Genomic DNA, 16,613 nt, shown 5'->3' with positions numbered 1-16,613 from the left:
TTGCAAATTAGAAATAATTACACTTGCTTTATTAGGTTAGACCAGCCAGAGAGATTTTCATTTACTGTGTAATCTATAGAAGAGCCAGATGGTGTTGCTGATAAAATATTGATCTTGACATAAGACATAATCGATATGTTTATGGTAACAATGGATCAAATGAAAATGTGAAAGGGGATGCTCGTAGTGATGAACCTACAGCTCATTGTTTAGCTCCCCAGCTTCCCAGCAGCCACCAACAACATTGGAGGTTGATAATTGGATGAATTTAGGTTGTGACATCGGTTGACAGAAATTCAATGTCAAGACAAGGTCTGATGCCAACATCAATTTGACGTAGAATACTGATGACAGATGACATTGATATTTTGTTGGTTTTAAGTTGTGTTGTTAAAAAACCAAAATCCAACGTCTTCCAAACATCTCATGTCAACGTCATCCTTACATGAAATAATGACATTAACGCCTAGAGAATAAAAGCCTACGTCTCCAAAACTTCATAATGTTAATGTCCGTACAACATGAAATTCTAACGTTGTTAGACATTTCATTCCAACCAAAATTTTAACTTGTGTCTGACGTAAGAGTCCAACGATTATCGGTGCCAGCAGGGCTGGTTTACTCTCACCTCTCATGGCATCGTTTTCGGCTATAGCAGGCAGCTGTTTTCGGCGAGGAAACAATAAAAACTCATTGTACACTACCTGCTCAGCACCAAACAGCACACAGTCACAGTTAACATCTAGTTGATGAACATGGTGGAGCATTTAGTAGCTGAAGAGACAGATATTTCCCTCAGGAGATGTCCATGAGAGTCCAAAAACAGACAAAAAAGAGTGAATATTAGACATTCATCAAGTGATCACCAGAAACAAGACTCCAAATGAACAATGATTTTGCTGATGGTACATGTAATTGATTGTAGCAATACATTCCTTAATGTGTGCTATATTTGCCGAAAAAGCTGAGCTGTCCTGCTCGTGGAGCTGTGTTGACAGTGCCTGCATATGTCAGCAAAATCTGTTGTTTTTCCTGCGTCCAGCGCTGTCATTTGACGTGACGGCGACATAGTTGGAGACAAGGAAGAACTGCAGGCTTTCAGCTTGGATTTCTAGTTTTCACCTCTGGGTGTTCAGGGGGTACACGCTAGATGCTGCTCAAAAACAGAACTTCCTTGTTCTTTTTTGCTTGTATTGCAAACTAGCTGCATTTTCAACAGTGCAGACAGTGTTGTGGACATGAATACCTTTACTTTGTTTTGGCTCACTGGTTTTCAGCCTAATTAATTTGAGCCAGAGTGTGCGGTTGAAGACATGTAGTGAAGAGAAGCCAAGGTTGCGGCTGCATTAGCCGTGCAAGAGGATATGGTGGACGGGAACCCTCCAGCTCATGTGCTATGCATCCTGGTCCATGTATTTACTGCTGGCATGACTGTGAGCAAGTCAATATGGCACACTGAGGAATTTATTGCTTCAATCGACATGGTTTACCATCAACACTTACTGGACATCCACTTGAGAGGTGGCGAATTTCCCTTTAAAAAATGATGATATGTCAGTTTTGAGTTCATAACTTGCTTATCTTGCTCCAAAGTTGCCAAAAAGGAGGCATTTTACCTATGAAATAACACCTGTGATTAAAAAAAGCCCCCCTGCTCTGTTTTTCTGCCGCATACCAAATTATTGTTTTGCTGTACTTAGTTACGTTATGATATGACATTGTTTTAAGATGTGGTTCCTTTTACTTAAAGGCAGAACAGGTTGTTTCGTTAAACCAGCTGGATTAGTCATGCTCATACTGTTTGTAGTTTACACAATAGTTAGTGTTGAGCTTTCTGATGACACAAAACATGGCTGTGCGTTGCCCACTTGTCGGCCGCCTCATCTCCTCTTTAACATACTGTACAGCATAGCTGGTTATAGCAGATAAGCCTGCAGAGGAAATCATGGCTGCTGTCATTGCTCAAAACTCCATTCTACACAATAGTGCTGTAAGCTAGAATATGATGAAAGTGTTGTTATTGGGAAGTACTGCAGAATAATTTTAAAAACTAATGGTGTATTCGTAAATCTAATCTGATGCTCTACACTTAAATGAGAGCACTGTTTTCCAAAGAAACAGAATGTTCTGTATCTACAATCATTGACAAATGGTTAAGGTAATCATATGTTTACTCTGCTTGGTGCTCCGCTGTTCTGAGAGTGGTGTTCTGAATAACTGAACGGTACATTCCAGCGCTCAGAATTTAGGAACGGTCCAGTTTGTAGCACAGTGTGCTCTGACCCTCAGAGTGAGTGTTTACGATCACACACCAAGTATGACTATAATTGAATGCTGAGTTACAGTTGAAAAAAAAAATTGCAAACTCAAGTAATTAAGGTAGAAAAGGTTACTGCAGTATGAAGATCAGATGTTAGACAGTATCATTTAAATATTAAGTGTTGCTGTAGTCCTAAACAGTTATGACATTGGCTTTTTACTTGATTGCAGGTTGACTAAACTACAGATCTTGGAGCTGAGGGAGAACCAGTTAAAGATGTTGCCAAAGTAAGTTTTTTTTTCAAACATGAAATATATAGCGTTCATTTTTTTACAAAATGAAATGAGCACTATCGCTGTAACAGTCATGCTTGTGTCATGAAGTGTGTCAAGAATTTTTACCCTTCCTTCCTCCCTATCTCCTTCCTCTCACAACCCCTGCAATGTCTCTGCTGTGTCCTCCATCCTGCCTCTTTTTAGTGTAGATCCCCTCCCGTACCTCTAACTGTAGCATTAAATTCCACTGTGTTACATAAGAGCCCCCTGTGCTTGGCTGCTTGCTGTGGCAGGTTTTATAATCCTCCACTGAGACAGTGGTGAGGGTTATTTCACCATTTGAGAAGGGTTACAGTGCCGCTGGGACTAAGCGTCCCACGAATATTTGAGAAAGCTCCAGGTGATTGTGGGGGGAAGTTACTTTCCTTTTCTGTCTTCTCTTCATGCTTCACTTGCCGTATCGTTCCATTTTATGTCCTTCCCATTTTCCCAGCGAAACTGTATTTCCCTATTTTTTTTTTTTATCCTTTCCTCCCTCTGGCTGAGTTTCCTTTGTTATCTCACTCACTTTCCTTTTTCTTATTTTTCATTGACTAACTGACGGGCCAGACGGTGCATAAAGTGCTGTGCTGCAGCTCAGAGCGGATCCTCTCCTCTCGCTGTGTTTATGTGACAGAGGCCAGACCTGTTAAAGGCTGGAGCCCTGACAAAGAAAGGACTAATGATCGGGAACGTTGCCAGAGCAACACACAAGCATTTCAGAGATGTAAACAAATGTGTGCGTGCACAAAGGGGGTGCAGCAGAAGTCTTTTCAGGGCTTCCACATAGAAAGTGAAGCCTCTTTTCTCTCAGTGCGTGGACACACACCGAGCACATGCATAAACCAAATGTTTCTCTGTATTTTAAAGAAGGATGTTGTGTTCCTCACAACTTGGGGTCATGAGCCATAGTGTGTGTTTTTTCACTGGTGAACTCGCTTTCTAGATGAGCCAGCACAGCTCATTCTTACCCCTTTCAGCTCACACGGGGGTCACTGGTGTTCTTGCCAACTTTGAGGTAAGAATGTGACAAAGCTGGCTAATGCTCAACTACATCAACATGATTAATGTTTTCATAGGGCACCAAGTGCTAAAAGAAATCACCAAACAGCTTAAATCATTTTTATAATGTGTGTATATGTCTTACATTCTCATTTTATGAGGAGCACCTAAAAACAAAACAGGCTCCACAGTAGTGTTGGTGGGCCTCTAGTTTCCATTGCTGTGCTGAATCTCACTCATGCCTTAAGGAAACACAGGTTCATCCCTGCTGTGTGAGGATCATCATATCTGTTCCCAAACACAGCTCAGTACATTTCTATTTTATCGTCAGTCGCTTTAGTTTTGTTTTGTTTTGCCAGAAGTTAATTAGTGTATCACAATTCTTTACCCTGACTCAATTACGCAATTTAAACTCTTGTTCCCAGTGTGTTTTATGAGAGGAACCGCCCTCAATCAACAACACTAAGACAATGGGAAGAACAGCAAGTTAACTTTGTGTTCACATTTTACTCTTGAAAATCGTAAAGGCGAGGCACTACAACTGAAAACATGGTTTTTCATGAGCTGGTCAATTTGAGATTTTGGGATATTCTGCTTTCATAACATGTCATCTTTCAGACTAGTTCAGATTTCTGTTGTGGAAATTTATGCAGAGTGCATTTTTAATTAGATAATGCACCATGTGCATATTTAAACAAATTTAAATAAATAAGGTTTCATGGTGGTATCTCTTAAATTAAAAGTTTCACCCTAGTGTCTTAATCATAGTGTTTGAAATTTTACATTACATATCTTCTGTGGCCGTTTAATCAAAATAAAGTTTTTTCCAGACTTTATTTTAACTTCAGTCGCCCTTACACACACCAAACTTTCAAGTTTTATTCCTATCTATATTCTGAAGGTTTCTACTGACGGGATAATTCATATAACATTCAAAACCTGATTTATAGAACATTTTACTCTGAAAAACATGGCAATAATAGATGTTGTTATGGCTGATGACAATATTTGGAATGATGGAGTGATAAAAGGGGGTCTGTACAAACCTTTGACTGGAATATGACAACAAAATGAAAAAAGAATTTTGAACCTGGCTTTATCCAATGTTTAGATTTCTTCTGTGGAAATGTGTGCAAATTAGTACAAATTTAAGTGAAAAGTGCCTCATTTGTGTAGTTAAACATAACCTTTCAGGAAAAATAATTGTCTTACTGTAGGAAAGGACTGGGGAAAGTTTCATAGTGGTATTTGTTAGTTAGAAATTTTACCCTATTCACCCTATATTGGGGTGTTTCCCCTTAACTTGCAATTCTTGAGACTTTGTTTTGCTGCCATTGAGGGTTAAATTACCCCAAAGGCATGTCATCCGTAGATTTTGAGGAATGGGAGAGTGAGTTCACTCTTGCGGCTCAAAACATGAAAGAAGCCTTTAGAAGAATATTTCACTTCCAATTTTCTGTCACTGGTAATCAGTTAAATACAGTGACGACTGTTAGCAGTTGAATAGTCCTGGTTTTTGTCTGCTTGTTTACAGTGTAGCAGAGAATGTGAGACTGTGACCTGAATGTGGAGAGAAAACTCTGGAGCGAGGCTTAGGGCTAGCATACGTCACATTTTCCATTATTTAAAGCATATTTCTGTCACGCTTGAGCTGTTGAAGGTATTTATTTCCTCATAAAATTATTCAGTGAAAGGAGTAAGGGCAGAACATGTATGCTATCCAAAACTTGACATGAAAATTGACAGATAATCATTTTCTTTTGGTGTGCTTTGTAAAGCCCTTGGCCCGCATTGCTTTTAATCCAGGCTGATTTCAAGATCTCACTCCCTGTCTGTCCTGTGTGTCTACAGAAGCATGCAGAAGCTCACACAGCTGGAGAGGTTGGACCTGGGGAGTAATGAGTTTACTGAAGTGGTGAGTATGTCAGTCGGTCTGTCAATGCCCAGGGCTTATTACTGTCCTGTTGGTGATGTTGCCTCCTCCTTCCTTAATTTCTTTTCTTCATTTTCAAAATGGAAGCTCTGTTTTTAATGTGCTTATTTGTTATCATTGCCATATAACATTCATTAATATACAATAATCACTGTGGAATAAATAACTGGCCTTAAGATTTACTTTTATCTTGTTTTTGAGCTAAGTTTCTCATCCTGTCTCTGCCCAGCAGATACACACACAGACACACACACACACCCTTAAACACTCATACTGTACACACACATCCCATGTGCTTCACCTCTTCTCTCCTCTTTATATCTACAGCCTGAGGTGTTGGAGCAGCTGACTGGAATTAAGGAGCTGTGGATGGACGGGAACAGACTGACATTTTTACCTGGGGTATAATTTACAGTCAATCCTATACACACTTTCAGAGGCTGCTGTGCCCCAAAACATCAGTTTGAGATTATTCCCCTTGATTTTCAATCTATGTGTCTGCTTAACTCTTCATCAAAATGAACCACAGTCAGTTTGCCTCAGGCTTTCAGCCCTCAGAAAACCAGCAGAGAAGGAGCTGCAGTTAGAAATTGTTCTCTTGCTGGGTGAACACAATTAGACAGTTTTAGAGAGGAAAGTGCAGACGTTTGGGTTTGCAGATGTCCCAATAATAATTACACAAAAAATCTACAGCTGTGAAGTAAGTATTTTCCTTCAACATAATTAATGTATAATGATGTTTTGAGAGTCGGAATGTGTTACATTAGAATTCATTTTTCATCCAAATGACCAGCTTGTTTGTAACTGGGTCACAATTAAAGCATTAGTTCTTCTGCCAGCATTTCAACAGCATCGGCTGTAATCACAGTCTGGCCTTTCAGAGGCAATGACGTCTGCTAGGAATATAAACCAAAACTGAATGCAGCAATTGTTTTCTGTTTTATATAAAATGTTATAATTCAACCGTGGGGTGATATCATGTCTGGGATTCCCCTACATAAGTTACCTCTACCTCTCTGCTGAGGATGTTTTGGGGATTGTTTTAATCCAATGCTTCTGTTTTCAGCCAACACAGCTACCTAATCCTCAGATAAATTAAGTGAGGGTAATGAGATATCAGTGAAAATTCAGTGTATTTAATGTGCCTCTCCATTTATGTATCCAGATGCTGGGGATGCTCAAGCAGCTGGTATACTTGGATGTGTCCAAGAACAACCTAGAGATGGTGGATGAGCAAATCTGCGGCTGTGAGAACCTGCAGGACCTTTTGCTCTCTAACAATGCCCTCACACAGCTGCCAGGCTCCATTGGTAAACATTACAGCACACACACACACACACACACACACACACACACACGTACTTCTTACTTGAAGAAAATTTATTATGAAACACCTTAACTCTCTTTCAGCTCTTGTCAATGCATCCTTCATTACTGCATCCATTTATATGTTGTAGGTGTCTAATTCCCATAGACGGCAAGACAGTGGTATTCCTGCTTAGCTGAAATTTATTTTCATAACACCACAAGTGTACCAACTTTCAGAAATCATCCTGCAAGAAATCTCCAGTTACATAGATAGTCAAAGGTGTAGACAGTGCAGAAGTACCACGGGATGTTGAGTTTTAACCAAAGTATTCTCAAAATTACGGCACAAGTATAAAACATACGGGAAAAAGTTAGGTCTTACAGTTACTCTTTTCTGATTTTATGTCATTTTCTCAGTTACTATGGAATCTTTTCTTTTTATTTTTAGTTCTTTTGGCTCATGGCTCACGGCTCTTTTTAGCTCTCACGGATGTATAACGTGACTACAGGGAATTTTAAACCGGTTATGAAACAGTGTACATTTAATACTAGGGTTGTCACGATACTAAAATTTCAAACTCGATATCGATACCCAGGAAAATATTCAATCAGTTGGTAGTTTAGGCTCAGGATGCTCCTGTTTCTACCTCACTATGTGATCAGAGATCCAGGGGTTACGGGAGAAACCAAACGTTTTTTCAGCTTCAATCTGTGACGTTGCAGTTAACATAACTTTAATAATTATATTATAATTGTGTTGTCCTGTTAAACTAACATTGTCTATTAATGTTACAGACGGGCATGACTGAAAGTTTTCTGCTTAGCTCCCACATTAATTAATGCTAGAAGTTTTATTTTAGTTTGATGCTGGCGACACCAGCTGCTCAGCTGCTAGTGAGGGGAGGGGCTGTACCTGCCGTCTGCAGCGTGCTGTGTTCACTTCACTAAATATTTCCAAAGAGTGCTTTTTCCTTTATTATTTTTGACCAAAACTGGCTGATCCTCCTGCAGCTGCGCTGGCCATATTACAGCAACAGAAATGTGTGCATGCATGCACAGCAACGACAGCAAGCCGGGTTGCAGCGAGGGCTCTGTGCCTGCCAGACGCTGCCTGCACAGCGCGTGTCCATCGGACCCGTTGCGCGCACCCAACAGGCGCTGAGGTGGCGTGCACCGTTAGTATCGATACTTTTGTAAATTAGTATTGTATTGATACTTTTCAGAGTATCGATACTTTTGACAACCCTATTTAATACTGATGCCTCTATATCGGAGGACAGCGCAACCTGCTGTGGACAGACCCAGGTTCGGCTTTACAACTGCCTTTGACCTGCAGTCCGAGCTCCAGCAGCAAGAGCTCCGTGCCCAGGAGCAGAGCTTTGCCTTGTTGCTCCACCGATCCCTGGTGATGAGGGTTCCCAGGGCAGCAGTGTTCATCTGTGGCGTAGACTATACTGAAACACAACAAATATGTCACATAGATTATGATGCAAGTGTACTCTGGTACAGAACACCATTACTAATGTGAATGCTGAGCGGCAGGGGAGTGGAGCGGGGGGCAGTCGTACTTGGGCACGGTGCAAATCATCGTACCTAATATGAAAGTGCCCTTAGATCTTTAAGGATAAAATGGAGATATTTGTAATTACTTGCTTCCTTTCATCTCTTGGGGAAAAAGCAATGTTCATATGTGAAGACCATGCTAATTAAATCAGATGAGTCTAGCTGCACTGTGCCATAGAGTCAGGGTTGATTACTGCTAAAGTGATTATGGTATTGATGACAGTATGAATTCATCCAATTAACTGCTGTAATGGATCTTCCTCTTTGTGGTGCAACAACAAGTTATAATCAATAACTGCCCTGAGCTGTTGAATGCATCTCTCTAATGCTCTCTCTCTCTCTCTCTCTCTCTCTCTCTCTCCCTCTCTCCCTCTCTCTCTCTTTTCTTTTTGCTATAGGCTCACTAAAGAAACTGACCGCACTGAAAGTGGATGAGAACCAGCTGATGTACTTGCCAGACTCAGTTGGAGGGTGAGCATAACAGCAATAGTTTTAATATGGGCAGAATAAAACCCGGAGATCAGTGGATTATTGTGCTGTTTTCATCTGCCATCCGCTGATCGCATAAAACGTCTGTCTGGATAAATCAGATATTCCCATTAAACATAATGTGTTCCCATCCTTTATTTGTTTCGGTCTAATGCTCATGATATCGAGTAACTTGATAATGGCTGTGATCATGAAGTATGAATGACAATAATTAAATGTCATGGTTCTGAGGCTTTCATATTGATTTATAGAAACAGTGTTTGTGAATGCTTTATTATAATCCTGGGCCATATGACCCTCCAGTACACTACTGATTAAATCAGGCATAGCTGTTCTCAGACTGATACTGTCTGCAGCAGGCAGGTAAACCCAGCAGCCAACACCTGCTGAGGTCATAGTAAGTGAATCAGGGCCTCGTCCTGACCTTTCACCTAATGTGAGTCATTGAGGTCCAACACAGAGATTAAACTCCTTTTTTTTTTTTTTTTTTTAAATCTGTCCACCCCCACATCCATGAGAGAGACAATTCTACACTGGCTTTTACTTCTATTATTACAATTATCCCAAATGTGAGAATGTTTCTCCTTGTGTAGTTTGACACAGATTATGTGACAAAGCCTATGGTTTAGTGCAAGGATTTTAGCTTAAGCAAACTGAGTTCTTTTTTTCATTTATTATACGTAGTTGATTTTATGTTGCCCATCCACTGTTGTCTCTGTTTTATATGCAGCAGGGAGCGGTCAGATCATGTGTTTTGGTGACACATAGTTCTGTAACAAAGTAGCTCTCCTGCTAGTTAGACTCTTTTTGCATTCATCTGTATCCCCAGAGTGCATTTGCATTTTTCATTCAGCAGAAAGCCACAGCTGCTTGGCACTTCTGTGTCAGCATGGGCTCAGTTGAAATGTTACTACTTTACATTATGCCTCATGAAGCTTTTAAGATGCATCAGTGCTGTTGTAAATGTCTGTTTCACTGTTACTGTAAGTTATTATCACAATAACTGGCATGGATGGAAGTCAGTCTTCGGTCTTGTTGTAGGATATTTCTGAGAGTTTTCAACATTGTTTAGCCATTTCTTGTATTTGTATATTTGAAGAGGGGGTTTCATGCTGCCCAGTAATGACACCTGATTTGACAGACCAAAATATTCAGTCCTTATTTTACCACGTTGGCATTCTAAATACTTGACATATAATAGGAGTCTGATGTAGCAGATTCCACAGGTTTTTTTTTTTTTCTCATTGAATTCACTTAACTCAGTTACTACTCAGTTCTATAATGTCCTTTGTGGCTCTGGAGGTAGGTTTCAAAGTGAAATAAAATATTCTCGTGGTTGTCGGGGCATAGGCGTGGAGATTACAAATGTATAACAGTAAGCCTGCGTCACAAACTGGGGATGTGGACCTTGAAATATGTGGGCAATTAACAGACAGGAAGGGTCTAACAAAAAGCTGCTACTGAAATGCATTAAAGCCTTGTGTCTACCAAGCAGTCTGATTCAATTCAGTTCGGTTCACTTTATATTAGAACAGTTATTTTTGTGTTTCTATTGTTAAAAGTTGTGGTTGATTCTAATAGAACCGTTCTGCTCCATCCTGGGGTTTTTTACCCCTCTGTTGTAGTACCTAACACACTGATCTGATACTAAGAGATGAAGCTAGAAACACTGTTGTCTGTCAGTTGGTTAACAGAATCGTCACTCTTGCTTGAAGGACTCAATTCACAAATCCGCCATTTTTAAATATACTGCCGATTGCAGCATGGACTCTAAACACTCTAGCGTTTTCTTTTCTGTTCTGAAAATGTCAGCGTGCAACTCCATTCCGTGGCTGAAAGGCGAGGTGCAGACGTTCCTCTGCATTGCCCTTGAACAGGAAATACAGCGAGAACAGTATGGAGCAGTGATGCAGCAATTACTATACAGTAACAACCTACATTTAAAAGTACCGTCCGTGGTGGAAATGCAGAACAGATCTGGAATTAAGGTACATGTCTGCATGGGTTACATATGGATTGTAACAGTACCGTACCACACATGTTTGGTAGAACCACGGCTGATGGTAACTGTAGGATCCAGGGTTGAGGTCGTAATATCCCCACATCCAATGCTTCAGTTTGATCGTTCATTGTTAAATCTGTCTCTTTAAAGTCTCCAGACTTTATGGAAGTACATTACTTGATCACTAGAGCATCCTTTTAACTTTGATATTGCAAGTTCTTCAAATGAGATTAATCTTGTTTCACATAGAATGTATTGTACGTATTGTCATTACACCACATGTTTAAATCGTCGTCCTCCTGCTTCTTTTTGCACCAGGCTGACAGCACTGGATGAGCTGGACTGCAGTTTCAATGAGATTGAAGCCTTGCCCTCTTCCATTGGCCAGTGCGTCAGCATCCGCACCTTCGCTGCAGATCATAACTTTCTCACAATGCTTCCCCCCGAGGTGAGTATGCACAATGGTGTCTGTATGTTAAATGATGTGGCAAGCCAGTCTGCTCAGCTGTAACAGCTAGCCTTGTTGACTCATGACTCTTTGATTTCCTCCCCTCACAGATGGGCAACTGGAAGAATGCAACTGTGCTGTTCCTACATTCCAACAAGCTGGAGTCTTTGCCTGAGGAAATGGGTGACATGCAGAAGCTCAAGGTTATCAATCTAAGCAACAACAAGTGAGTGTAGACTGACAGCATTCATGCATAATAAGGTTCAAGTTCAAGGGTGAAAGTAATCAGTTTTTTCTTTGTAGCATAGAAGTCATTTTAAAGCATGAATTCCAATCATTCTCTGACTCCACTTTCTCAAATGTGAGGTTTTGCTTTTCTCTGTTTGTCAGTGGAAATTTAATCTATTTTAAAGACATCACTGCAGGATTAAACCTGGCATTTTATAGACAAATCGATTCAACAAGAAAATAATCAGCAGATTAAAGAGTTGTTCCAATACCGATACCAGTATGGAAAATGCTTCTGATATTGTCTAAAATGGTGCATTGGTTATTGCTGAGTACATAAGTCTAAATCGATTTTAAAGTAGTCTCACACCTGGAAAAAATGGCAGTTTTCCCAGAAATCAATTCTTCTTCACCGCTTTGAAACCGTAGTCTACTAAACAAGTTGCACTGTGCAGCCGCTGGCAACTACAGTTTTATGGCCCTGACACATCAAGCTGATGGATGGCCATTGGTCAATGTCAGGCCAGTCAGTGAGTGTCTGTCTCCCTAGTTTTTGTGGTGTGTCCTGCACTGTTGGGGCAAGCTTAAAATCACTCTCATTGTCAGTTCAGCTCAGTGCGTGAGAAGAGAAACGGTAAGTGAGAAAAGTAAACAGCTGAGGTCAAGAAGGCATGAGATCAATTCTAAAGTTTATTTTATTTAGCCATTGAGCTCTTAAGCAGAAATAGTTTGTAACTATTTGTGTTGTTGTTCGATAGTGCACAGTCATGCTTTGTTCTTTCAATATTGGGTTGTGTTCTTAATGTTCTAACACTGACTAACTAGTGTCAAATCCAGTTTCACTTCTAAGTGGCGAATGAAATCCACCACTGCCTGCCAGTACAGAGACTTATTTCCTCTCATGCAGATGCAGAATGTACATGCTAGTTGGCCACTGGTTGTAGTCTTTGGGTTGTGTTCAGTGCAACTGTTTGGGCGAGACGCATGAGGCAACGCAACAGTCAGCCTTCATCACCACTAGTTCTCTGATGTCGGCTTGGTGTGTCTGTATCTTTTTAAAGAGGCGAAAAAGACTTGATTCCAGTAAAAAAAAGTCTAATGTTAGCCATTAGCAAAATGACAAAATAGATGATAAAAGACATCTTTATGGCATTTTTGTCTGTATGTATTTGTTCTTATTTTCCAAAGGGGTTAACCTGAGCCATGCCCTACAGCAATGATATACAGCATATATCTGTTAGAATTTTATTTATTTATTTATTTATTTATTTTTAATGGTATTGGTATCAGCAGATATGCAAGTTCAGATATCAGAATCAGTGTTGGGAAGGAAAAAATGGTATTGGAACATCTCTAGCAGATAAATCAATAAATGACAGATGAGGAGCGTTTCCTTCTATCAAGTCGCTCTGTCTTTATAGTCTAACCTGTAACATTTCTGTCCCAAAGAGTTGTTTGATTTAAAAAGTATTTACTTCACTATAAAAAGCATGAGAATCTTACTCTTACATGAACACATGCTCATTCTGAAACACAATCTGATGAATACAACATCATGATCAAAGTTTTAATTTTGTCCGGAATGAAAATGCGTGGGTTTGGAAGCTAAGGCCTGATTAAGGTTTTAATCAGGGGTTTTCCATTCCTGCTGTCCGCTCTGTGCCAAATACATTGAATAACTTTGGTCTTTCTTTTTTTTTAAATTTGAAATAGGGCTTCAGTCTGTCTGTACAGTGGTCCCTCACACACATCAATGTGCCGTACACAATCAATTTAAGGGACATGTTTGTTCCTTTACAAGTACATCACATTTGTGAGTCTTTAAGGTTTTTGTTGTAAGACAACTGAGTACCTGTTTTGTTTTTGTTCCCCTGCAGGTTAAGGAATCTTCCCTACAGTTTCACTAAGCTGAACCAGATGACTGCAATGTGGCTGTCCGAAAATCAGGTAAGATCATATGCATTATAGATAAATCACAAGTATAGGGGTTTCAGCTTTCAGACTGTAATGTGTTCTATGGACACTGTAATAGCAGCAGGGTTATGTGACTCACAACAACATTCAGCTGTAAATGAATCCAGCAAGGCCAAGTTGCTCACAGGAAAACACATTCAAAATTTAGCAAACTACTTCCAGGACATTTGATCTAAACGTTCCAAATGGCAGTGCAGGTCAGACTCAGTGATACCGTAAACTCTACATTTTTAAAATGGAGAAGGATCCTAATGAATGTCAGAAAATGCTATCCTTACCTTGTTTAAGGTCAACAGTATGGTAATCTAGAGAAGCCTGTCAGAAACCCTGAAAAGTGGTGTGACTCGAATCTGAATGACAGGGAGACAGTTTGTGAGAAAAGGCAGCAGCAACAAGGTGTGGATATCAGTACTTAATACCTTTTTAAGGTATTGACTGAAATAAGCAAGTCCCAAATATTGTAAAAACTGCTCCAGTCAAACGATACCTGCATTCCATTCTTTTGTACTAATATTTAGAGAAAAATTACTATTTGTATGGTTTCACTCACAGTAAATCACTGCATTCGTTCTTCAGTTTAATGTGTTATGCGATTTGTCCACTGACAGAGTTGGCAGATTTGCGTGCTGAGATGCCACAAAAGCGTTCAACACTAAAATGCCACCTGTGGCATTTTACACAACTGAATGCTTCCATTCACGATGCGTATTTAATTGCATCGGGAGGAAACAGTGTCAAATGAAATACTGTATTGGAATCAATATCGCTTTAAGGGTACTGGTATTGGGAATTTTTTAAAATGATAAAAAGTCATAGCAACAGCTAGCCAGAAGTAAAGCAGATGTAGAAAGTTCAAGTTGTGTTGCTTGAAGTTTAGATGTCTACCCTTGACAGAACACAAGATAAGCCTATCAAGAGGTGGAAACGTTTGAGTCTGCAAATGGCTTCAGGTCCCACTCTGTCATAGCAATGTCACTTTGAATGGGAAAGGAGTTCTTAAACTGCTCGCATCAACCTTAGCAGAGGAGTTTTAATGAGTGCAAAGGCAAAGTAATGTTGGAGAGGACGCTGCAGGAGTGTATTGATTTAGTGCGTTTGCTTTGTTCAGCTTATAAATATTTCCAGATTACAGCCTGTTGACTCTCGCCGCATTCTAAAATCAATTATCCATGCCTTTTCCTCATTCTAGCTGGTCTATTGTAAGTCTCTGTTCAAATACCTAAACAAATCATCACTGGAGAACTGCAGACATTGCAGAGTGCTGCTGGAAAACTTTGTTATGTAGAACCAGCCCATGTCACCCCTGTCTTGGTTTCAAGTGGGCTGCCTGTTAAATACAGAATAAAATTTCATTTTCCATTATTTAAACTCTTGCCAATCAATCATCAGGACAGTCTAGCTTTCTGGTGGACAAACTATACACTGGTGACAGTTTCAGAGCATATCTGTCTGTACTTCAATTTCTTATCAATTATCAGCTGACACATACGCCTATACAAAATATCTGTAATGAGCCGATATTGCCCGGTGACTCAACCTGGCCCAGTTGACTCTATTCTCAACAAGAAACTATAGAGGCAGGAATCCAAGGTCATTTGACAAGTCTTCAATGGACTGAGTGTAACCAAGCTTTTACCCCCAGGTTCTCAAAACAGACTTCCTTTAGACATGACTTTGTTTTAATGGACTATTTGTGCAAGCAGGCCTGTTATTGGTGTTTTTGTGTTGTCTTTGTGGATCAAAATTGTTATTTTCCTTGTGTTACGGCCCTTGATGGAGCCCAGGGGATGGAGGCCGTAACACAATGAAAAGAACCGGGATGAAAAGGATGATAGGAAAACGGATGGTACAAACTTAGGGATTTATTTATAATAGACAAAAAAAAACACAAGAGAGGTCTCCACGACAACTGAAAACGAGCTCTCCAAAAGGTCAGGCCGATCTGCCTAAACAGGGCAACAAAACACAATGGATATTACCAGACAGTCAAGCTACCTACAAAATAGTGCTGAATAACACACTCTTCACCAAAAGAGTAATCTTACCGACAACCGGCACACAACTGCCTCTAGAAGGGGTCAAAGAATACACACTGCTCACCAAGTGGCTGTCTCGGGAGACTCCAAGGGGGAAATCTGCCTCTCTGTGAAGGTTTTTATGCTGCCCCAGGGCCTGATGGGTACACATCACAGGTGTGAGCCGTTACCAGCCATTGGCAGTAGGAGGGCAGGGGCCAAACCTGGAGACAGCAGAGAAAAGAAAAAACAACCATCCACACACGTATGGCCCTGCAGCCGTAACACCTTGCTTTTATTAACTTGTAAAAACAACACTGTGACCCTATAAAGATGCAACATGTATATAAAAATTATTAATTAACTTATATTAGGAGTGCAGCACCTGCTGTGTTAGCAGGGCAGAAATTAAATCCAGGAGAGGCAGTAGTCGCACTGAGACACAGAGGATACTGTTGGGCAGGTGCACCAATGGTGATGAGGCCTAGGGGACACTGATGGCGCTTTAGCCAACTTCATCAAGAAATGCTTGACAGGAGAAAAAACCCCAGATGTGCTCAAGTAGTTTCTCCGTCAAAGTAAGGCCATTTGTGTTTTGGAGATGATCAGAGATAGAAACTCAGCTGGGAAGAGCTGTGGGGAATTGCTGGGGGAAATTTTGATGTGTTGTTTCAAGCACTGATGATGCAGCCCAGTACACTCGCAATGAGAACACCAGGACATTCTGTGAGCACTGTGTGTGACGACAAAGCACTGTTGATCGCAGATAGCACACTCAAACCTCCTTTTTGTCTCCCACAGTCAAAGCCCCTGATCCCTCTCCAGAAAGAGGAGGATCCAGAGACACACAAAACTGTGCTGACCAACTACATGTTCCCCCAGCAAACTAGGACTGAGGAGTGTGAGTACTGTGCATTCAACAAGACTACATTTCTCTTTTATATTCTATTCATGATTAATCTGACAGACCCTCAAACAGCAACTGTGTGCAATTGTTTTCACCAACCACTTCTTAGCAGCAGGGCTGGATTTTAAAGATTTAAGCTTTCAGTACTTATAGGCAATCATACAATTCAT

At 40.4% G+C, this 16,613-nt stretch overlaps 1 protein-coding gene across 2 annotated transcripts in view; it reads left to right on the top strand.

The window, feature by feature from the left end:
* Positions 1 to 16,613, top strand: part of erbin (erbb2 interacting protein) — a 68,009-nt gene that overhangs the window by 35,380 nt on the left and 16,016 nt on the right. For both annotated transcript variants that reach the window (XM_049603702.1, XM_049603701.1), the window contains exons 7-15: positions 2,491 to 2,547; positions 5,428 to 5,491; positions 5,837 to 5,911; positions 6,675 to 6,819; positions 8,779 to 8,851; positions 11,190 to 11,319; positions 11,430 to 11,545; positions 13,425 to 13,494; positions 16,338 to 16,437. In XM_049603702.1, the coding sequence (XP_049459659.1) occupies positions 2,491 to 2,547; positions 5,428 to 5,491; positions 5,837 to 5,911; positions 6,675 to 6,819; positions 8,779 to 8,851; positions 11,190 to 11,319; positions 11,430 to 11,545; positions 13,425 to 13,494; positions 16,338 to 16,437 (830 nt within the window). The remainder of the gene's footprint in view (positions 1 to 2,490; positions 2,548 to 5,427; positions 5,492 to 5,836; positions 5,912 to 6,674; positions 6,820 to 8,778; positions 8,852 to 11,189; positions 11,320 to 11,429; positions 11,546 to 13,424; positions 13,495 to 16,337; positions 16,438 to 16,613) is intronic.

This window comes from Epinephelus fuscoguttatus, linkage group LG18, assembly GCF_011397635.1.
Source record: "Epinephelus fuscoguttatus linkage group LG18, E.fuscoguttatus.final_Chr_v1".
Classification (NCBI taxonomy): Eukaryota; Metazoa; Chordata; class Actinopteri; order Perciformes; family Serranidae; genus Epinephelus; species Epinephelus fuscoguttatus.
Note: the sequence above shows the minus strand (reverse complement) of the source record. Positions and strands in the feature narration are given on the sequence as shown.